General features: G+C 54.0%; 3 protein-coding genes across 3 annotated transcripts; all 3 read right to left on the reverse strand.

The window, feature by feature from the left end:
* Positions 1–6,463: 6,463 nt before the first annotated feature.
* On the reverse strand, positions 6,464–6,970 carry LPMP_250500 (RNA-binding protein, putative, UPB2; the record flags this gene model as incomplete). Its single annotated transcript, XM_010701320.1, has 1 exon — positions 6,464–6,970. One exon carries the CDS (start codon positions 6,968–6,970, stop codon positions 6,464–6,466), a length of 507 nt encoding a protein of 168 aa, XP_010699622.1.
* An 8,028-nt stretch (positions 6,971–14,998) lies between these two features.
* Positions 14,999–15,508, reverse strand: LPMP_250510 (RNA-binding protein, putative, UPB1; the record flags this gene model as incomplete). The annotated part of the gene is made up of 1 exon (XM_010701321.1): positions 14,999–15,508. The coding sequence occupies one exon, from the start codon at positions 15,506–15,508 to the stop codon at positions 14,999–15,001; it is 510 nt and encodes a 169-aa protein (XP_010699623.1).
* A 1,427-nt stretch (positions 15,509–16,935) lies between these two features.
* Positions 16,936–18,519, reverse strand: LPMP_250520 (hypothetical protein; the record flags this gene model as incomplete). The annotated part of the gene is made up of 1 exon (XM_010701322.1): positions 16,936–18,519. One exon carries the CDS (start codon positions 18,517–18,519, stop codon positions 16,936–16,938), a length of 1,584 nt encoding a protein of 527 aa, XP_010699624.1.
* Positions 18,520–22,964: the final 4,445 nt, after the last annotated feature.

Genomic DNA, 22,964 nt, shown 5'->3' on the forward strand with positions numbered 1-22,964 from the left:
GCGCTCATGCATGCATGTGTTTAGCGGTGATTCAAGCTTACTCAAACGTCGCATGTGAGGCTCAAAAGGCGGCAACGGCCTAGCGAGATAATGGGAGAAGAGGGAAATGAGAAAGTGAGCAAGCCGACGCGGAATCCCTCTTCAATGGCCTGGAGAGAGGGAGGGAGGGGGGCACGGTCTGGGTACGTGTGACGCCAGAGGCGTGCTCGATCCGAGGAGGTGTGCCAGCAACGGTGAGTGAGGAAAACCAACAGAAGAGGAGCACAGGAGAAAGAAGCGACCGAGGAGTAGATCATCGTCAGCACAGAGAGAGAGAGCGCCATAGTAGCGTTCGCGTTGCATCTCCGCTCCTTCCCCTCGCCGCACAGCACCTCCCACCCCCATCTGACATCACCACCTTCCCCGCGGAAAGAAAGGGATGATGTGTATTGGAGAATAAAAGGCCAAAGGACATGGGAAAGATGCAGTCACTCAGAGGCGCCGAGGAAGAACCGAGAGAGGGAAGGCAAGCACAAGGAAGAGGTCAGAAGGCCGTTGCAGTCGTACCTCACACCAATCGATGTACCCATTATTTGCCCAGTGGCAGCAGGGTAGCGACGCATGGAGCAGCACTTCCTTCTTGTGTGTGCGTGTATGTGTGTGTGTGTGTGTTTATCGAAAGAAACACACACACACACACACATACACCCACTCACACACCACCCCCACACAGAGGAAGAAAGATACGCGCCCACTTATTCGGCTCACACACACACACACACAAATGGTCTCTAGCGCCGCTGCAGGTCGTCCTGGTGCGCTTCTGTTGTTTTTCTCCTCCTTGGCGCGCACGCCACGAAGGCCGTCTCACTTCTGCTCCGGTGTGGGGCGCTTTTTCTGGCGTTGACTGCGTCTCAGGGGAAAAGTGGTCGAGTTTATCAGGCAAAACACAGACGGACTTTCTTTTTCGTTGGGAGGAGAGGGGAAGGGGCATGGCTGGCAGCAAAGGAGGGAGGATCAGAGGATTCACGTGCGGTAATTCGAATGAACGCCTGCCTCTGCCGGTATGCGCCCGTCCGTGTGTGTGTATGTGTGTGTGTGTATGTATGGGTGCGTGTCAGAGAGTTGATAGATCACAGATTCACTTAGACTTCGGTGGTATCGTTTGCTTGAATGTTTTTTATTTTTCCTTTTTCGCTCGCTTAGGAGGGGAGTGCTTGCACTCCTGTAAGTGGGGGAGGGGGGGTAGGCGCACTTTTCCTCCGCCTCGCAGAAGAGGCCCCACTCACTCTCATTTTAATTTGTGGCTGTCTCTTTTCGGTCTCACTAGCGAAGACAGAGACAGAGAGAGAGGCACTTCTACACACAACAGCAGTGCGGTTGCGCTTCATTTTCCCTATAAGCCGGAGAACAACAAGACAGACGCACACGCGCACGCACATTATGAGCGCTTAAAAAAAAAAACACACACAGACAGAGAAAGGAAGACAGAAATGAACAAAGAAAGAGACCGTTAGTAGATCGAAAACATAAACTCAAAGACAACGAACACGCACCGTCCCCCCACTCCAGTGCCCCCCCCCTCTATCCCCACGTATGCCCAGCGTACCGTTGGGCGGGCTGCGGGGAGAGAGGGGGGGGGCACTGGAGTGGCAAGGCTGGGGAGAGGCGTGTGTGGATGTGGGTGCGTATGTGTGGAAAATGAGGGCAAGAAGGGGGGAAGAGCTGAGCCCGGGGAGGAAAACAGCGGCGGGGGTACGGGAGGGGGAGGAGAAGGGGGTGGAAGAGACAACGGGCAGAGAGGGAGCAGGTGCGCAAGAACGACACATGCAGGCAAAGTAAAACAAAACGAGGTTGTTTTTGCGTCTGTAGTCGTCCAACCAATACACTCCACGACTACCGGATCCCTCTCACCTCCGCCAAGTCCACCACATGGGTCTCTCTCGCACCTCGCACTACGTGCGTCTGCTTGTGCCTGCGTGCGTGCGAGTCACTGGTGCCTCACACACCGTCTCTCTGTGTGCGTGTAAAGTAGGGTGCGCTAGTACTGCCGCTGCTTTGTTTTTTCATCGCCCCATCATCTGCTTTGCGCGGCACCCTTTGCGCTTTCCTCGCGGAAGCGAAGGGTACCGTACAGGATACACAGCAGCGATACGGATGCGCATTCAAATACACACACAGAGAAAGAGAGGGGGGAGGTAGACAAGAAATCAACGAAAGAAGCAATGAGAGACAAACAAACAAGAGAGGAGAAAGAGGCGACCAGGCTACAATGAGGAAGAAGAAAAGGCCTTTGCCCTATGCGCATGAGCTAAGGGTGAGTGGTTGCTAGCTGGATGAGCACATATCACTCGCTCTACGTGTGACTGCGAGTGTCAGTTGCAGAGGGACAAGCGAAAAAAAAAAACTGTCCAGCTGCGGCACTACTTGGAGGAAGAGGTGAGCTGCAAAAGACAGATGGCTTTCCTGCGAACGAGCATCGTCGCACTCTAGCACCACAGTCGCCAAAACGATGTCTCTCCCATCGAACGTACAGAGCGAAGATCGGTACGGTCTGCAGAGCATCAAAAAGAAAAATACAAACGCGTAAGCAAACACAAATTCACGTCAGCATGAGCCCGCGACAAACTCAAACGAGAAATAGCGCAGGACAGGGAAGCTCCTATGTGTGCGTGTGGAGCGTGAACGAAGAGAGGGGGGGAAGAGCGAAGGCACACACCCCAAAAAAAAAAGAAGCAACCATCATCAGCGTCGGACAAGGAAAGCGTTAGAGGGCGGCCGAGGAAAAGGAGAAGGTCCAGACAAACAAACACACACACACACGCACACTAATAAAGAGGGCAAACCCACAAGACGAGGGGCAGTAGGCTGAGGCTCTCGTACTTCACTCTGCGCGTGTAAGTGATTGCATTGGACTATGAGAGAAGAGAGTACGTTAGCGCTAATACATGTGCGTTAGTGTGTGTGTGTGTGTGTGCGTGTGCGTTAGTGTATGCGCATTGGCGGGGTGTGTACATTTTCTTATCTTCTCGTGCATGCGAAGAGGTGTGCGTGACTGTTGCCAACGACTACCGCCCCCCTCCCTCCCCTCCTGTTCTTTCGGTCACCAGGGGCAGGATAAGAGGCAGATATCAGCGGTAGGTTCACGCGCACACACGCATGTAAGACATACACCACGAAGAACAAAGAAAAAAGCACGTCCAGCTCACGAGCAACTGCAGAAACCACCCTGAAGACTACAAGCATATGAAGACACTCAAATGACAAAGCACGAAGTGAGAGGGAGAGACGGACGGCGAAAGAGAAGTGGGGAGAAGGGGAGCAACACCACACATACAACACACAAACGCGCGCACGGTACACTGAGCAAAGGAACTTCTAAAGAGCCGAAGGGGGGGAAGACGAGGGAACGACGAGAATCTCTGCGCAAATGAGTGTGGCAGAGGAGAGGGAAGAGAGGCGACACAAGCAGGGAAAGCCGATACACAATTCACAACACAAGCAACGTCAGGCGCACAGAACCCCCCACACACACGCGCACACACACGCGCACACACACGCTCGTGTGCACCTTTTCCCTCCCCTCCCTCATTCACTCACGTACACAGAGAGAGCGGTGGAGGAGGAGGAGGAGGGGTACATAAACTGCCAAATGTACGCAGGCATACACGCTGTCGTAGGGAAGAGGGGGGGCGTAGGGTGAGGCGTACGACACACGACATCACATGTAGAACTAAACAGCGAAAGCAAAGTAAGATGAGTCGCCTAAACGCTGCAAAATAAAAAAAAGGACAGAACCCGAAGGAAAACACACACAAAGCTGCAGCGTAAGGAGGACGCACAAAGAAAGGGGTTGGGTTCTACGATGTGTCTTGAATGCTCACTCTCTCCTTTTTTCTCTGTCCGCCCTGATAGACCGCCATTATTAGCTTACACCCCTCATCATCAGCATGTGTGTATGGGTGGGTGTATGTGTATGTGTGGGTGTATGTGTATGTGTGTGTGTGACAATACGGGAGGCAGCGGTGGGGAGAGGGTACATTCGTGTCTCTCTCAATCAGCCCTTTTCTCCCCATGCATTCCTCTTCCTCTCTCGCTCTTTCATCATTTCATCATCTTCATGTTCTCGTTTAGCTGCCACATGAGAACGGCATAAACAAGTGCAATCTCAGCAACGCGCCTGCACTCGCTGATACAGACGAGCACATGCACAGAGAATGTGTGTGTGTAGGCGCGTGCTTGGGAAGGAAACAAAGATTGACGAGCACCAGCAAAATGTGGAGCAATGCAGCGCACCTGCACATTCGAAAACGTTCGACTACACGAGAGCACACGCAGAACACCACGATCACCGCTTACCGAACCATTGTCTTGTTGTTCATCTCCATCCTTTTTTTCGTTCTCGTTGCCGTTTCAACATCGCGTATGTGTGAGTGCGTGTGCGTGTGGGCATCCATCCATCCATGAGTTTGCACAAGGCACTTACAGACACACACGCACACCCTTTCCCCAACCCCCCCCCCTTTGCATCCGCTGTACCTATTTGGCTTCCTCCTCCTCCTCCGCTACGGCAGAGGTCTCCATAAGAGCGCAGCCACAACCGCGTGCCACTCTGAAGAAGAACCAAGACAAGGGCTGCGTGGCGAAAAGAGGCGGCGGAGAGGGGAGAAAAGAGAGCAGCACGGAATAAACAGAGACGCGGAGAGAGACGGAGGGAGGGAAACCGTGCAGCGCGTGCCCCGCTTCAAAGGCTCAAGTAAGCCAAGCAAAGAGTACAAGAATAGCGTGGAGAAGGGGAGGAAGAGGGGGAGAGAGAGGCGGGAGGGGAGGGGGGTTCAATCGATGAAATTATACGGGGTGTCGTTGCACTGCGAAACACGAACAAGAAAGCCAAAAAGGAGACGCAAGATAAAGAAGCGATGGAAGTGCGCGAAAATGTGTAGCAGGTGCACCTCTCATAATCCATAAGAAGCCGAAAAGGAAAAAGGCAAGAACGACATCAGCATGGGTGGTGGGGAGAATGCATGGGCCAGGCACGGGACACAGAGATGGATAGATGATGGTGGTGATGCAGGAGCGAGAAGCGGAGTGGGCGAAGGAGGGGGGGGGCGTCACAGAATGGGCAGTGCAAGAGAATCTCCCTAAGCTAGTACACGGGTGTCTCTCTTTGTTGGGCAAAGAAGAGCCGCCAAACACAAAAGCAAAACACATATTTTTCGAAAATGGAAAAAAAAACAAGTGAAGGAATTCGCTGCCGCAAGGAAAGACGCAAAGACACGCTCACACGCACACCCACAAACTGGCACCTCTACCCAAGAAAGCGAGTCGCAGCTCCACCGCACATTCACACACTCAAGCTTGTCGGTGAGAGAGAGAGAGGTGGGTGGGCGGGAACCAAAGGGAGCCACACGGAGAGTGCGAGTGGGTGAGTGTATGTGTGGTACTGCGCTCTCTTTCCTTTGCTTTTCTGCGCGGGTATGGCACGAAAAGAAAAAAAAAGGCACAAAGGGAGGAGAGCAAGCAAACCCGCGCACACCTACACAAGCAAGAATACAATACAGAAGGGCTGAGAAAGACGACAAGAGAGCGAGCGACATGTTCAGGAAAAGGATATCAAGCGAGTGCGGGGACGAGGAAAAGAAAGTGAGCAAAGGATCATTAACGGCGAAGGCAGCACAAAGAGTAAGAGAGAAAGACGGACAGGAACGAGCAAGAATACCTCACGCACTCCGTGGCGATGGATGTACGCAACCCATCACCGCCGTTTGGCTTCTCCCCTTTTCTAGGACTTTTCTGGTGACTGAGCACGTACAAGTAGGATCCCTGCGTACGCGTCTGGCGGTGGTGCTGTGTCTGTGCTCATACGGGCCTTCTCACATCCCCCTGTTCTCAACAAGGAGCGAGAGAGAAATACCAGCGGTGTCTCGCAGGTGCTGGGACACGCGAGCCGAAAAGCTACATCGCCACAGCGTACACAGGAAGACATGTAGTCGATATGCAACAATCGTGCAAGCCCCGATAACAAACCTCGTTTCTCTCTCCTACCTCTTGAAGGCCCTTTTTTTCTTTTCGTAGCCGCTGTTGTGGAGCAGCTCAAACAAGCGTACCGAGACACGGCAAGTCACCCTACTTGCCCATCACACTCCCCCTCACCCCCTGTATTGCAACCTCCTTCTCTCTCTGGCACACAGACAGGCACAAAGAGAGAAAACAAGACGCGGATAGGAAAGCCAACAGCGTCCCACCAACGCCGAGAATGCGGAAAAGAGCGCGAGAAGAAACTCCCCGTCACAATCATCCCACACTCTTCTAAAAGCCACCGCCATCCGACACGCAACCAGTACCAACGAGCCAAGACGCTTTCCTGGACGCCCTCAGATACCTATCACCTCAACACGGTGCACATCACGGTGCAAGCGCGTCATCAGGACACGCCAAACTGTGACCTCGAGTTCACCAAGCAGTGGCGCGACACCGCCGCATCTTACTGGCGGGGCTGCTGGCCTGACTGCTGCATCATGTACTGCTGCTGCATCGCCATCATGTGCTGCTGCGCGTACGGGTTCGCCTGCGGGTAGCCGGTCGGAGCGAAGTTGCCGCCGTAGTAGCCCATGTTCGCAGCGGGGTTCGCGCCCGGCGGCGCGGCGTTGTAGGGGCGCTGGCGCTGGTTTCCCGACGCGGCGAGCGCAACCTTCAGGCGCTTGTTCAGGATGTTGAACCCGTTCAGCTCGTTCACCGCCTGCTGCGCGGACGCAGCGGAGCAGTACTTCACAAAGCCGTAGCCGCGGCTCTGGCGCGTCTCGCGGTCGCACACTATCTTGACAGTCTCGATGGGGCCATAGCGCTCGAACAGCTGGCGGAGCTGCATCTCATCGACGGTGGTGGGGATATAGTTCACCATCAGGTTGCGCAGTGCCTCCGGCTCAGGGTTGTACACCTGCTGCTGCGAGGGCATCTGCTGCTGCTGAGGAGGGGTCATCTGCTGAGACATGGTAGCGGAAGTGATATGGGTTAGTGGAGAGGAGAGGAGAGAGAGAAAGAGGTGAGGAGGGCCGAAAGACGCGAAAAAGTATGCACGAGACTTGGCGAGGGATGAGTAAAAGGCGACAAGAAAAAAGGAGAAAAAAAATACAGAGAAAAGAAGAGAGCAAATAATCTGCCAGGGTAGAGGTGGGCGTGCAGGTGGGGGTCAGAGAAAAAGAGTAGTGGGGGTGGGAGGGGAGGAGGGGATACACATTGTGCAGACGCAACAACGCATACACATGCGCGTGCGCGTAACAAGCGTGTGTCAGGAAAGGCGAAGTGTGTAGCGTGAAAAGAAAGCAAACAACAGCAGGGAACAGCGGCAAAGCGGGAGGGATGGGTGTAGAAGTGGGAGGCAGGTACATCAGATAAAAGGTGGCTGTCGTATAACAACACAAGATCCAGTGCTCCTGTGACCGTGCGTGTGTGCGTCTGTCATACTTGCACGTATAGCGCATACCCCACTGCAGAGCATGTCTACACGTGCGGGGCGACAATAAAAAAACGATGTGTATATTTACTTCACATGGTACTTCTGTTTGTGGCTGAAGACGCTTCGCCGTATCAATCACCAGTAGACCCACACACGCAGGAAGACGCACACACACACACAACCAACATACAGACACATCTACGCAACTCTGTGCCCTCTGAAACAGCGAAAGAACAAGAGAAGAGTGGAGAATGCAGTAGCGGGAAGAAAGCGAGGCACAAGCCTTATCTTCCCCAGGGGTGGTATCGGTATTCGTCTGTCTTTGCTTCTCTCTCCTTCTTCAACTGCCAATTCAGAAATGTGCGTGCTCGATCGCTGGTTGTATGGATTGTGTGTGTGTGGGTGGGTGGGTGGGTGTGTGTGTGTGGGGATGTGCCATAACGACTGCTGCATCAGCTACGCTCACAATACTCTTCTTGTTTTGATTTGCTGGATGCTTCTTCCTTGGCTTAGACATCTATCGTAGACAGAGACACTGAACATGCACGCGGGCATGCACACAGACAGACAGCAAATCAGAATCCAAAAGAAACATTGGCCGATTTATTACCACATCCACACGCGAGAAGGGGAAAGAAAAAGAGGTAAATCATAAACGAGCAAAGCAAAGGAAAAGCAAAGAGAGAACAATCCTACTGCTTGTGAGTATACAAGTGCAAAGCCGCTTACGCTTACGACTGTGCCTGTGTGCCCCGGTGTGTGTGTGTGTCTGTGTGGGTGTCAGCAGAGAACACGGAACAATGAGAGAAGGAAGGGGGATCAAAACAATAACTACCCGACCAAACCTCCCCACACACACACACACACAGCCGTTTCTTTTTTCTCAGGCCTACTTTCACACAAAACACATGCATGACGCCACACGTGCCGTTACTTTTTTTCTTTTCTGCGCGAAAGCCTCGAGGCAGATATCATCACAGCACCAACAAGACAAGCGGATTGTTGGCAAACGCATCCACACATTCACACGCATTCTCTCTTCAGACACACATGAGCACTGCCACCATCCGCGACGCACAACGTGAAAGAAAAAAAAAAACAAGAAAAAAACAAGAAAAAAAGTTGTGCTCTCTCTCTTTTGCACTTTTTTGTTGATTCATTTCGTTCACGCGTTCTTTGGTTTGCCTTTCGTCTGTCATTTCTCTCAGAGGACAAAGAGGGGAAGAGGAGGGGAGAGAGAGAGGAGGGGCTGACAGTTGGTGAGGCGTCCCTATTTTCCTTTTCCGTTGGTGGCCCTGGGCTTCATGGTGGTCGTGATGGTTGCTCGTTGTGCTTGGTTGAGTTTACCTTCCTTGTGTGCATGTGTGTGGGTGTGTGTGTGCGCGCACGTCCTACTTTTGAAGCTTCGTACATGTGTAGGTGCATTACGCGTGTGTGTGATCAACGCCACCTTTTGGGGGGGAGGTGCGACCCAACACACATACACACACCACAACAGCTCTCGATCACCACCACGCGGACATGCGCACCCAACATCGACCAGGGGCTGTACAAAGGAAAACAATACGGCATGAAACACAGCGTCACCAAGAAAAGAAGGGAATGCGAGAAGGGAAAAAAAGAGAGAAACGCGCAAGAGGGGAGCGAGACGTGTAGAGAGAACAGGGCATCAATCTCTCTTGTGATGTCTCCTTCCCTTCCTCTTGTGAGCTGTTGCCGTTTTTTTTGCTTTTTTGCTGTTATTGTTGCCTCTTCTATCCTTCGCTTCCTCGTTCACTTTCATAATTTTCTTCTCACTCACCAGCAAGGGGAGGTATCGTGTTCATCTTGATGCTGTCGTGCTTCTTGCTGCTGTGCGAGCGGGTGTCCGTGACCGGGTTATTAGTAGCCCATGCCCAACCCGTTTGCTTGTTAAAGGCCATGATGCATTTTTTCTTCGTCTTTTGGTGGCATCACATTTCGCCACGATCGTTTCTGTTGCCCCTTCTCATCGTCTTGGTTTTTTGTTTTTTTTTTTGATTCTCCTCCTCTCCGCCTATGCTGCTGTCTCGCCCGGTGTTCCCTCCGGCACTGTCATCACACCACGTGGGCCCCCCCCTCCACCCACCCTCTCTTTCTCTTTGCCGGAGTGGTGGTCCCTTCGGCATTGGCCACGTACTCTCATTTGTGTTTTGTTGGCGTCGCTGCTGCTTCCCTTTCGTTGCTGTTCCTTTTCGCCTCCTCTTGTCCGCTGCTGACGGTTTGGGGGCGGCTTAGAGAGGATGACGGTAGAGCAACACGCGAGGCGCCACACAAAGCGAGATGGGGAGAGCGGAACCAAAGCAAAAGGAGGAGGAGGGGGAGGGCGCGCGCTGCGGTCAAGATGGGAGAGATCGCAAGGCTTCGTGATGGCGGGCGGAGGCAGGGGGAGAGGTGGAACAGCAGCAGCACACACAAAAAGAGGACATAACACACTCGTACACACGTCCACTTGTCTACACCTACGAAAAAAAAAATGAAAGGAGAAAGGAAAAGAGTAGGCGAGACACTCCGATAGTGGAGGGAGGGAGAGGGGGAGGGAAGTAGACAAAGAGGGAGAAACAAGTCCATCAGCGCTTAGGTGGGGAAACAAACAATCAAAAAAAAAAGCGCACGTACACACAAACAAACTGAGAAGAAAACAAAGAAAGGGCAGAGCACAAGGGAGGGATAAACAGACAACGGACAAGAAGGGTCAGCCACATCAACGCTAAAGAAGAGAAAATGGGGAAACCCTAAAAAGAGGGGAAGAGAGAGAGGGCGAGAGAGGCAAGAAACACAAGAGAGACACACCGCGAACCGTTTGAAATCGTGGGGAAGAAAGAGTGACGGTCGATGACGACGCCGTATGAAGAAGGTTGTGTGGCGTGTATCCCTCTTGTCTATGGCTTGGCTATAGCTGCTGAGGTCAAGTCGAGGCGAGAGGGGCGAAAGGAGGGTAACAAGGTCGAGATGAGCAGGAAGAGAAAGTAAAGGCACACACATGCAGGTTCACACAAGCACGCACCTGGTGTACCTGCGTACACGATGGCCCCTCTTCTACGCCACAAAGCAACTTTACACAAACACATGGACATCTATACCTGTACTACTGTCTCCTCTCCTTCACTCTCGCTCCAACTCTCTACATCAGTTGCGTCATAGCTCCTGTGCTGTCTTCGTGTGAAACTGGAAACAGAGTGCCTCCCTTCCCCTTTTTTTTGCTCTAAACTTTCTCTCTTGAGTCGCCTGACACTCGCGCATCTTCATCCCTGAGCACGACATCAGCCTCTTTCGTCTTTCTCCAACCCTTTAGCCTGTGCGTGCGTGCGTGTCTCTTTGTGGGCGCATGCATGGGTGTATGTCTATTTCTCGATAACTGTAAACGCACAGAGGGGGGTGAGGCCCATCAGGATGCGCGCCTTACAGACACGCAACAGGGAACAAGAGAAGAAGCGCAAAAGGCAAACACACGGCAGACACCTGACACTACAGCAGGAAAGAGGTTGGAGGGAGCGGTGAGTGGCAAGAACACTCCAAAGTACAAAGTCGCGAGGAGAGAAAGAACAAGGAATCAGGGAGATAAAGAAGACGAGAAAGGGGAAGAGGAAAACGAGAGAGAGTCAGTGATCGAGTAAGCAACGCGCCGACATATGTGGTCATGTAGGAGGGAAAGGGGAGAAGGGGGGGGAGATGGAAGCGGACAGGGGTGGGAGTGTACGTTTGCTTTGCCTTTGGGCCTCTCCCGCCCCCGCCCCCTCCCTAAGCGGCTGGGTCCATACATCTGCGCCTGCGTGGGAATGTGGTGTGGCGTAGGCTCATAGGCATGCAGGCGCGCTGGCAAAGCACAGATAAACGTGATTCAAAATAAATATGAAAGAAGAAAATGAGCTTTGTAGTCTCAGACTGCCTCTGCCTCCCCTCCTCCGCCCTGTGTGTTGCTGTGGTGTCTTCTTCCCTGAAGAGAGAGAGAGAGAGCCTCAATGCTGAAAGATCGAACCGGGAGAGCAAATTTGAGCGAGCGGGAGAAAGAGAGCCAAAAAAAGAAAGAGACAGAAGTGGGCAAAAAAAAAACACACAAGGGAATGGCGCACATGAAGAAGGGAAGTCGCCATCGGTGTTTGGGAGAAAGGAAACAGCCGGGAAGAGATGGAGCGAGCAATGAGATAAAGGGAAAGGGGAAGAACAGAAAAAGAATGAAAGGGTACGAAACAGTGGGGTCGGGTGGCAGCCAAAGACAGAGAGTGGTAGAAACACAAGAGCTGCAAAGGTGGACAGTCAACACAAGCACACACAAAGATGCATGAGCAACAAAACACACAGAGGTCAGACTGGCGTGTAGGCGGATATGCCTGCATAGGGGTATCGATATATGGCTGTCTCTTTTCGCCTCCCTCTCACACAAGTACAGCAAGGGGGAGACGAAAAGAGACAGCCATGCAAGCACATGTACGGATGCACACAACCACACACTGAAAGAGAGGGGGCGGGGCTAATTAAAATAGTGAAAAAAGCATTCAGATGAAAGTCCACACACATGCGCCAACCCATTCGCCCGTACGCCTTGACAGATCAAGCAAAAATGAATGAGGAAGAGGAAGGGAGCAAAAGAAGCCGGCAGAGCTGATGTAGGGCCCCACCGCAACAACTACGTTCCTTCAGTCATCGTCTCTGCCACCTTTCTTGCGTAGAATATGCATGGGCAGGTGGAAGTGGGAGCGCTTGAGTGTATGCGCGTCTTGAACATCACTCATAAACTTCCTCCGCTCCGCATGTGTCTTTCGTTTCGTACCCCATCGCGTAGATTTCTGCTGCCGGTTGCCTTTGTAGTTTTGTTTGTTAGCCACGTTCTTCTTCGCATGGAACGGGGGCTCTTTTCTTGTTCTTCAGCACTTTCTGGCTGGCCTGCTGGGCATGTTTCTACGCCATCCTCCTTCTCCTTTCCACAGCACAGAGGAAGCGAAAACGAAAGAGAGAGCGTGTGAAAGAGCAAACGAAAAAGTGAGAGAACGAGAGAACGAGACCAAAAAGAAACGATCAAAGCAACAGCAAAAAAAAGGGGGCAAAAAAGCACGAAGAACAACAAATACGACCAACCGAACGTGACGACCATCATGTGACGGGGAAAGGGGGAAAAATGGGAAAACAGCAAAGCGAAAAAAAAAGGGGGCGTACGTGCGCGCGTGGGTGCGTGAGTGCGTGAGTTAGCATCGCAGACGAAGAGACAAGTGGAGATGGAGGCGGGGAAAAACGAAATAGAGAGAGAGAGAAGACCGAAACACAATACAGAGAAAGAGAGAAAGAGAGGGAAGTAAAAGAGAAAACTTGAAAAAAAAAGAGAGAAGGCGTAAAAGAGAAGAACAAAGGCAAAAAAAAAAACACAAGAGAAAATGAACCAGAAAGCGAAATAGAGTATTTGGCAGAGAGAAGAGGGAGAAATGCGTGGCGATGGGGACACGTAGCGAATGTAAAGAGGGTGGAAGGTCGAGGATTCACGTGGGATGGCGGTCCTGGGGGCGCTATACCTGTAGCAGCAATCACCACCATCGATAACCCACCTAACGACATCAGCAATAGCGGTAGATGCATGTGGAAACAGCCAGAGAGACATACACGAAAAAAAAAAGACGCAGAAACGATACGCACAGATGAGAGGAAATGCAGAGCGATAGACAAAAGGCGCGCGTACACACGAACGAAGAGGGTCCTTGAAGTCATCCATGTGGGTGAAGTTCTTGCAGTCAGTATGTGTGGGTGTGTGTGGGTGTAACTTCACGGGAGCAACCACGGGGAAGGGTAGTGTGGTGCAGCTCAAGCATATATACACACTAACGCACACAAAGGACGAAAAAGAGGGGCAACAGTAACGCACCACGAGGAAACACGCAGTGTATGTCAGCAGGAAGGAAAAAGATGCAAAGAAAAACTGAGGCGAGAGAAGGGAGAAGAACACGTTGCCATCCAACGTCGATGCGAGTGGCGGCATGGGCACACTCAAAAAGCCCCGTGACACCCTTCGTTACGCGCTGGAGTTTGTGTGTTTCAACATATTCCCTCGGCTCGTTCCTCCTCTTGTTGCTTCTCACTGCCTTTTCTTACCTTTTCGTCTCTTTGCAGACAACATCTCGCTCGCCCCAAAAAGCGAGAGTGCTGTCTTGGCGTCTTCGCGTCATACTCAGCGTTGGCCAACAGGAGGAGTAAAGGGGAGCGAGAGTCAACAGACGAGACGACTCTGCGGGCCTTTTGCAGGTGCAAAAGGCCGTGTTCGTCGTGCCATATGAGGGAGGGGGAGTCACCCGCAACACGTAAAGGAGGCATGAAGGGGGAGGGGGGGAAGCGTGCATGCGTGTGTTTGTGTGTGTGTGTGTGTGCGTGCGTGTGTGTGCGTGTGCAAGCGAAGGGGTGGAGCGTGGAGTGAAGAGGGAAGAGGATGTGAACAATAAAAGGGATGCGACGGATAGTTTGAAAAAGAGCTGAGAAAAGCGTTGAAGGCAAACGCGAGGAGACGGATGATGTAGAACCGAGAGAAACGTACAAACGAGCAAGGCAACAAGACAGGCTCCATAAGAGAAGTAAGGCAACACACGCTAAATTAGAGAGACGAACACACGTGTAAAATGCACGATAACACGCACACAGCCTTCCGCACACACGCACACAGAAGCGAGAGAAGGAGAGATGACAAACACAGTCACACACACATACACACACACACACACGCACACATACGTCGCCAATATACGAGCAGTCCTCACCGCCCACTCACACGAACATTGCGGGGATATGCCCCCATCAGCCGTCCATCCATTCACCACGCATCACCTGAACACTCCGATCAAGGCGCTGTAAAACAGAGAGTCCGCGGGGGAGATGCATATTTATATGGTCGACCACAACCTTCAAGGAGAAGGACACTTTGACGCACCCACTCCGGTGCAGGGACACACAAGCACACCAACACAACAATACAAGTGCCAAAGGCGCCTACTGAGAGAGAATAGCTAAGTGGGAAAAGAAAGAGAGCAATAAGACTGAGAGAAGTACAAGATGATTCTCTGACCAGTGTATACGCCGGAGCTCATCAAGGCCTTCCCTCCAGTCGCGCTGGCCACTGCTCCGCGACCATCGACATAACCACCGTCTTCAGCGTCACCAGAAGCTCGGCACACTCGACGGGAGCCTTCCTTTCGAAATATTCTCTCTTCCCCCTTTTCCGCTTATTCCGCCCTCTTTTCGCTTTCGGCTGTATTGCTTCCCCATCCCTCTGGTTTGCGTCACTTTCCTTCCTTTCGTTTGTCAGGCTTTCTCATCTTAAGTGGTTATGGCCACGCGCAGCTCCACCTGCACGTTACCCTTGTGCCACTGTGTGTGTGTGTGTTTGTGGGTGTGGGTGTGGGTATGCTCAATTTGTTCGCTACTTGAGCATGCCCACCCACACCCACACACACACACACACCTAAAACTCCACACAGTTTTTCGAGGTCCTACATGCGCACTCCTTTCCTCCCGATCACCTGTCCGCCTTCGCTACGATCCAGCCACTCAATGGCCCGACACCGCCGCATCTTACTGGCGGGGCTGCTGGCCTGACTGCTGCATCATGTACTGCTGCTGCATCGCCATCATGTGCTGCTGCGCGTACGGGTTCGCCTGCGGGTAGCCGGTCGGAGCGAAGTTGCCGCCGTAGTAGCCCATGTTCGCAGCGGGGTTCGCGCCCGGCGGCGCGGCGTTGTAGGGGCGCTGGCGCTGGTTTCCCGACGCGGCGAGCGCAACCTTCAGGCGCTTGTTCAGGATGTTGAACCCGTTCAGCTCGTTCACCGCCTGCTGCGCGGACGCAGCGGAGCAGTACTTCACAAAGCCGTAGCCGCGGCTCTGGCGCGTCTCGCGGTCGCACACTATCTTGACAGTCTCGATGGGGCCATAGCGCTCGAACAGCTGGCGGAGCTGCATCTCATCGACGGTGGTGGGGATATAGTTCACCATCAGGTTGCGCAGTGCCTCCGGCTCAGGGTTGTACACCTGCTGCTGCGAGGGCATCTGCTGCTGCTGAGGAGGAGGGGCCATGTGCTGCGCCATTTTTTGTTTTTTCGCACGGTTAACCTTTTGTAGCACGTCAACGTCCAGTGAAGCACAAATTGGGTAAGAAAAAAACGGCGGAGAGGCAGAGAAGACGTAAGCGAGAAGCTACAGGCGGTGTAAGACGCTGCTAAGGAAGAAAGGGAGAACGAGAAGGGTATGTCGATCGGGAGACTCTTGGCGAGATGAGGTGAGCCGACAACGAGATGAGAAGGAAGAGCTCTTCTGTGAAGGGTCCCCTACTTGCGTCTGTGTGAGAGAGTTCGGAAGTGGGTCTGTGTGGGGGGTAGAGAAGTCAAGACACGAAAGAATACGTGTGTGAAAGAGACAGGGGGGAGACAATCGCTGAGGAAGGTGAAAAGGAGGAAAATGAAACGAGAGTAAGAGGACAGTGCGAGAAGAGGAGAAGGAAGAACAAAGAAGGCGAGAAAAATCTGCGTTGGTCACAATGTATGCAGGCATGTGTGGGTGTGTGGGGGTGTGTGGGTGATTCCGGGGGAAAAATGATGATATGGGTAGAGACGTTGGTGATGGAAGAGCGGAAAAGAGAGTAGAGAAGGAGAAAAAAAAAAGCGAAGTGCATTTGTGGAGAGAAAATGAGTAGACGCAACAAGCACTCGCACAGAGCAAAAAGTGGCCTGCCTCGCGAAAAAGCCCTCAGGGAGACAGCTGAAGTTGACTCCATCGAGGAGGAAGGGGAGGCAAAGGGCACCGCGTCGCGTAGTCGTGAACGTAACCGTTCTTTGAGGGCATGTCGGGAGCAAGAAGAAGAAGAGTCGCATTGGACTATTTTTCCCGACCGCCGATCCCTCCCATATGCATTCTTCAGCCAAGGCTGCAACGCCACTCGACACGCTATTGGAAAGGAGGAAGCGCAGGGCTCACATCTGACGCAGTACCCCCTCCACTTGAGGAAGGGTGCAGTAAGGGGTTGTACATGGTCAGCAGAACGTACAAGTCACACGAACAAAAGGGAAGTGTGTGGGTGTGTGTGGGGGGGGGGGGGGTAGAACGTACTAATCATAGCAGCTGTAGCAGATGAATTCGAAAAAGTAAGGCAAGAGAGACACGCACAGAAACCCCACAGAGACACAGACACTTGGGCGAGCGTGGGCCGCGCAAACGCGCTCTTCAGGAAGAGCGGCGTAAGGGGTGAAAAAGAAGAACGGAATACGAGGAGGATACAGGAATGGCTGAGAATCGGCGACGACGACAAGAGAAATAAGGAGAGAGAGTGTAACCGCCTATGTGCACACAGGCGCCGATGCAGGATAACGCATCGCCAAAACCTGCTAGAGTGGTGTCCATATCTATTGTGTTTTGCCTTTCCCTCTGTGATCTCAGACTGCCCAGGGTGACACAATTCAATTTTTGTGGCTCGCCCCGCTCCAGCTCCATCCCCCCTACCGCACTCCAAGGTGCCCTCATCACTGGGGGCTAGCATGCAGCGAAAAGCGCACTACGCACTCGCGTGCTTTCATCAACGCCTCTCGTTCTGGAAAGCGAGCGAGAGCACCGCTACCCGGCGCCGGGGCGGCCTCGATAACTGGAGACAAAAGTACCAGATATTCTAGCATCCTTGGCAAGTCTATAACACCCTCTGCCGTAGAGGAAGTGGGTCGTACGGTGCTGCCAGTACTGCTGCAGATGGAGTCGTTGGAGCAGCCACACACGTATGCTCCGCCTGACGGCAATGGTGAAGAGTCAGCATCAATCTGAGCAATAAGCAAGCGAAGTAACTCAGCAAGAGACTCAGCCTCGAAGCGGCACGGTCGATATTCCTTCCCTGCCAACGCAGCGGAAAAGCCTTGGGAAGTGTCGTCTGACCTTTCACGTTCCGCCGTGGGGCTGCTCAAGTAAATCATACGCTGCAGCTGCTCAGCCATCCAGGTGACGATCGCCGCGTCAGTGCGGTCGCTTGCGGCCATAGCGGTGGTGTGACTCGTCATGCCGGCGCTTGTACGATCAGCGCGCAGAGGGTGGAAAAAGAGATGCCCGAGCCGGCGCAACACGTGTCGCGCGAGCAGTCGACGATGTATCCGGTCCGCGTCAGCCGTCTTGCCCAGGCATTGAGCCTCACGTTGCTCACACCGTAGGAGGCGCTCCAACAAGTGCGAGCCCTCTTGCTGAAGAACTGGGTACAACAGGGCATGGAGAGATGAAACATAGGTGCAAGATGAAGGTGAAGCAGAGAGTTGGACAGCAGACGTCGTCGCGGCGGGGAAGTCGACGGACATCTGCGCGAAACGCACCAGACTCCCTTCGTCCTCGTACGCGAAGTGAAACCCTGCTACCCGGCAGCAGCACAGCACGCTGCTCTCCACTACATCCACTGTCAGTGTTATTAGGTAGTAGAGCAGCGACAAGGCAGCCGCCTCTATTGGCTGAGGAAGGGAACGGAGCTCGCGGCGAAGCGTCAGCGATGAGAAGGTGAGTGTGCGAGGCGACGTACCTGGCGGGGCGACCACCATAACATCCACGAAGGTGCTGATGGCGTACAGATTGGCGCTGAGCAACTGAGCGTACGAAGACCGCCTTGATGCCTCGCGTCGCTCTGTCTTCGGTGGCGAAGGTGCGGATGCCTGGAGTACATCGGGCGGCGGCAAGGTGTGAAGAAAGGCCGCTGCATCTGCCAAAAAAGCGTCCTCAGCTGCCGCGTCATCTGGCGTCCCTGTAACCGCCACCGATGGGCGCGTACGCATCCACGCCAAGAAACGCTCGTGCGCCTCCACAAGCCTGTGCAGTCGCAGAAGAAGTGCCCGGGCCACGTATGGAGCCGATACCTCCTGCTTGGGAGCGGGGGAATCAACACTTGAGCTGTGCGACTGCCCCATACAAAGCAAGCGTCGAACGCAGGCCACCAACTCTGCAGTACTCATCTCCTCTACGCATGAAGAGGAATCAGCATCGACCGTGAGAGCGACATGGGCCAGATGAAACACGTGTAGAACGCTGAGAACTGACCAGCTTGTCTCGTTGCCGTCACGAGTGGTGGCGCTTACGGCTTCCATTGATTTCAGTCCACTACTCTCTGCAGCAGTCGTCGCCGCTGACAACACCCTCGGTGCTTGATCAGACGTCTCGGATGAAGTCGTGAGGCTGGCGCACAACTAAAGAAACGCTATCGGAAGGGTTTGTGACGTCGGCTCAGACTACCTGCGCTGGCACTACTCCCCACCCGTCCACCAACGACTGCAACAATAGAAAAAGAGGAAGACTGAAGCGAAGAGGGCGAGCTAGCTTAGAGTGCGGTGTAGAGAAGATGACTAGCACAAGGTGTTGATGCTTGCGGGTCTATTTTCAGGGGCATGTTTGACCACGTGACGGTATGCCTAACAGTGCAAAGGTGGGTGGATGTACGGCACGACAATGCGTACACAGAACCGATGTCAGAGTGCCAGAGAGGAAGCGAGAGAGGCATACAGGGTGGAGGGAGACAAATCAGTGAGAGCACGAACACGCAGTGTCACGAGAGCGTCGCCGGGGGAAGGAACACGGCGAGGAAACCACAAAAGAGGTCGGGCGCGAGGCGACCACACAGAAAAGGCAAGCGAGGCCTGTTGGGTGTGCACTCCGTCTCCTCTTGTTTTCTTCCCATTGGCTATGTTGACGAGAGACAGGAGAATAAGTGTGTGAGGAAGGAGGCCCTTGACGATACAGCGCTAATGGCAATGAAGAGAGAATCACTGTGCACTCCTTTTTCCAAGAGCCGAGCCCACTATGCGTGCCGTCGGAATGAGATCTCGAAAGGTCATCCTCTGCTCCCACACGAGTGCCCCACCTCGGTGCACACAGAGAAGAGGAGTCTCTCTACGCATGCTTGAAAGCATGATCGGCACGTAACTGTAGGTGCCTTTGGGTGGAGGATGGGGGGGTATCCTTGGGTACGGATGAGGGGGTGGCCAAAGGGAGTGGTGGTGAGGCACACGTACACACACACACACACACGTAGAGGGGGGTGAAGAGACCGAGATGAAGCATCGCGCGAAACAGCAAAGAAGAGGAACGGGCAGTAGTGTGTATCCGAACGTGTGTAGGTGTGAGGCAAAGAGAGAGGGCTGGGAAAACGGTTGGGGTGGCGGCAAGGGTCCACTACAGTGGGAGAGGGCAGCCTTCCCCACCGGCTCTGGGCGAAGCGAGCGCTCCTGTGCGACGAAACATAATGGCACCCCATCCGAGCAGCGACGCGCTGGTTACAAGGGCCACTCCTTGCAACACATACCGCGAGGATACAACCGCAGGACTCCCCAAAGCCCTCTCCCCGCCCAGTCGACCAGCCCACGTGTCGTCGGTGTCCACAGACGGGCCGGACTCGTGTCCGACAGAAGGCCACGGTGGAGCTGCGACAAGCAGCGGCGTACCCACTTGGCCGGTCAATGACGCCCATGCGCTGCACTGCACATCCCAGCCGACGCGGGGAGAAGGTTCGACCCACAGTGCGCCCCATGTCTGCCACAGCCATCGTATCCCATCGGGGTGGGGGTGGACCGCGAGAGGCGCCGCAGAAGCTCCCGGCACACTTGCACGGTCTGCTGGTCGTGGTTGAAGCTGACGCTCATGAAGGTGTACTGCGTCCGGGTGGCCAGCTGCTCGCCCAGAGTGGTACCGAGCTTCATGGGTGTCCCGCTACGTTTGTGCAAACCAGGCGTCCGCACACGCCCGTCCCCTCTCCCCCCCCCCCCGGGCCGGATCGACGGGCGCTGTCGCTCCAAACCGTCACCTCCCGCGTCCCCTGGGGCACGGTGTTCCGGCGAAGTCACTGCCGGGTTGCCGGTGAGAGCACGCGTGGCTGTACGCTGAGTTTCCGAGCACATACGGCAGCCCATTGGCAATCGTGTCAGTCAGACGATGGCGCCCGCCCCGCGGCCCTGCACCGAAAAGAGCGACGCCACTCCGGCGGTAAGGGTGGCTGAAAAGTGTGATGCCTTTGGAGGTCCATCTCAGGGCTGCCACGACCGCAAACACGGCAGCCAAGCGTTGCGCTGCATGTGGTGAGCCGCACCATCGCCTCGCACTTGTCCGAGCCGCTCTCAGTCCCCGCCCATGGGATGGAACCCCGGCGCGGTCCACCTCCCTTCTCCCTCGCCAGCATCAATGGTACAAGCTAGCCCGCTGCGAGGCGCGAGTCCGCAGCCTCCAGATTCCCTGCACCTATGGGCGGTCGTGCATCGGTGCCCTAGAAGGTCCTCCTTGTCTCGTTCAGCGCCTGGGGCAATGGTTTGCCCACAGCCACCGAGATGGCGCCGAGGCGCGCTCGTGTCCCTGTTCGTGCGCCGGAGGGGCCGCACCAGCCCTCGGCAAAGTCGAGGCACGCGCCTGGTGCGCGTCTGCAGACTTCGCCTTCCTGCACTGCTCTCTACGCTCCTGCCATCCCTCCTGCTCGATGCCCGCCACAAGTTGCATAAGGAGAGTCGTCTTGGTGCGCAGGTGCGCCTCCCCCGCCGTCCCACCAGGAGGTGGTGCTGCTCCACAGAGCCTAATTCGGCCACAGTCATATTTCTCTCGTGCACCACTGGTGCCTCTGCATCGGTGTCGGCAAGCCCTGCACTCCCGACACCGTCGTCGTAAGCGCCTGGGTCCAGTCCCTCAGGAAGTACCTGGATGCGATCCGCACGGTGATGCTGGAGCAGTCACCAAGGGAGAGCGTCTTGCCTTTGGGTGCGGTGGTCACAGGCGTCGGGCCGCTCCACGAGGTCCCAGTCTGGTACGCGCACACCGAGCACGCTGCATGGTGGTGCGAGCTAGCGGCCTCAAGGTAGGGATCTGCATGCGGCATCTGAAGATCAGCGGTGAAGCCGCGACGCTACACGGACCACTCGTCGGGCATGCATTGCTCTTGTTTTTCTTTGTGGGGAGCGAGAGCTGTGGAGATTGTGCCGTATAGGCGACCGCTCGTGGGTAGGACACTTCGGCGTATGAGCTAAGGAGCGGGGTCCACAAGAGATGAGCTCAGGCAGAAAAGCGAGCCTTGCGGCTGCCAAAGGGGATGACAGTAGAGGGAGTTGAAGGGAAGCGCACAAAGCGAATGATTTCATCGATGAGGCCCCCAGGGGTCACTGCAGCTCTCTTCGGCTTCCACGAGTTCTGTTCGTCCCTAAGGCTGGGGAACTCACTGCCCAGCCTAACCGCAAAGAAATCGAAAACAGAAACACTCGCGCAGGCATAAACGAGAACGACAAGAAAAAGAGAGGGAGACCACACACACACGCACACACACACACACCAATACGTTCTACCCTTCGTTTGCTCAGTCTTACACGCGACCGCTATACTCTGCTCACTCACCCGCGACTGCATACGCGCGTGCGTGTCAGTATCGCCTGTTGTATCACTCGATGACACCGCGTTTGGCCTACATACACAGTGGCGTAGCTGAAGGAGAAAAATCTCGCAACCGATGGTGACACACAAGACGTGAAGATCCCCACACAGGATAAACAGTACGTGTCAAGTTCATTGCGGCCTGCCCGTTGCTTCTCAAAACAGTCAAGAGGAATACAGACAGAGTAGTGTGAGAAGTACTGAAAAGAATTAAGGCGCCGTAGCACCGCTCATGGGGAAAGAAAAAAGACGATCGGCTCTGCGCAAGTCTATCCAGTGGAGTTGTGGGGGTGCCCCAAAGGCGAAGACGATAGCAAAAAAGAAGAACGAGAGACGAGAGGACAAGGGAAAAGTGTGAAGTAGAAGGGCAGCTAAGCGGCAGAAATGGAGTGCGAAAAGAAAAAAATGTAAATACACAAAACTGAATGAGTGATGCAGAGCTGCGTTTTTTTTTGTGCTTGCGTGTATGTGTGTGTGTGTGTGATCCCGCAAAAGGCTTTCACGAGGATCGCAGTAGCGATAACGGTGGCTTCTGAATGCTGCACGGGAGCAGATAGCTGAAGCGCTGATGATTCGATAGTACCTGCAAGAATCCAATACGGGAAAAAAAAAGAGAAACTTAGCGGAGTACCTACGCAAAAGAGATCTGGGTCTATGAGCATGTGTATCGGCTGGCGCGCATGTGTGTGGGGCACATCAATGTGCTGGTAGAAACGCGTCAAGGGGGGGAAAAGCACACTGAAACCAAACAAACGAAAAAGGCAAATCAAAGCGTAAAGCAGAAGTCTCTCTGAATGGCTTCAGAAGCATCACACACAACAGCAACAGATAAGAATAGCAAAGTGTAAAGAAGAGAGATCGCGTGTTTGGGCTAGCAGGACTAGAGGAAGTCTCGTTTTGTGGGCTTTGTTTGCCAATTTTTTTTTCGCCCCCGCGTTCGCTTTCAGCACGAACGCCCCGCACCTCGAGCCAAAAAAAAAAAAGAGAAGAGAAGAGAAGAGAGCCCCTTGAAGTGAGGTAGTGCAGCGAAATGCATAAACTCAACAACGAAGAAGAGAGCAGCACGCGGCCCCATGACAAAGCCGGCGAACAGCCCTCACCAATAAAAAAAAAAAAATCGATCGCACCGATCACT

This window comes from Leishmania panamensis (genome assembly GCF_000755165.1).
Source record: "Leishmania panamensis strain MHOM/PA/94/PSC-1 chromosome 25 sequence".
In the NCBI taxonomy this organism is placed as follows: Eukaryota; Euglenozoa; class Kinetoplastea; order Trypanosomatida; family Trypanosomatidae; genus Leishmania; species Leishmania panamensis.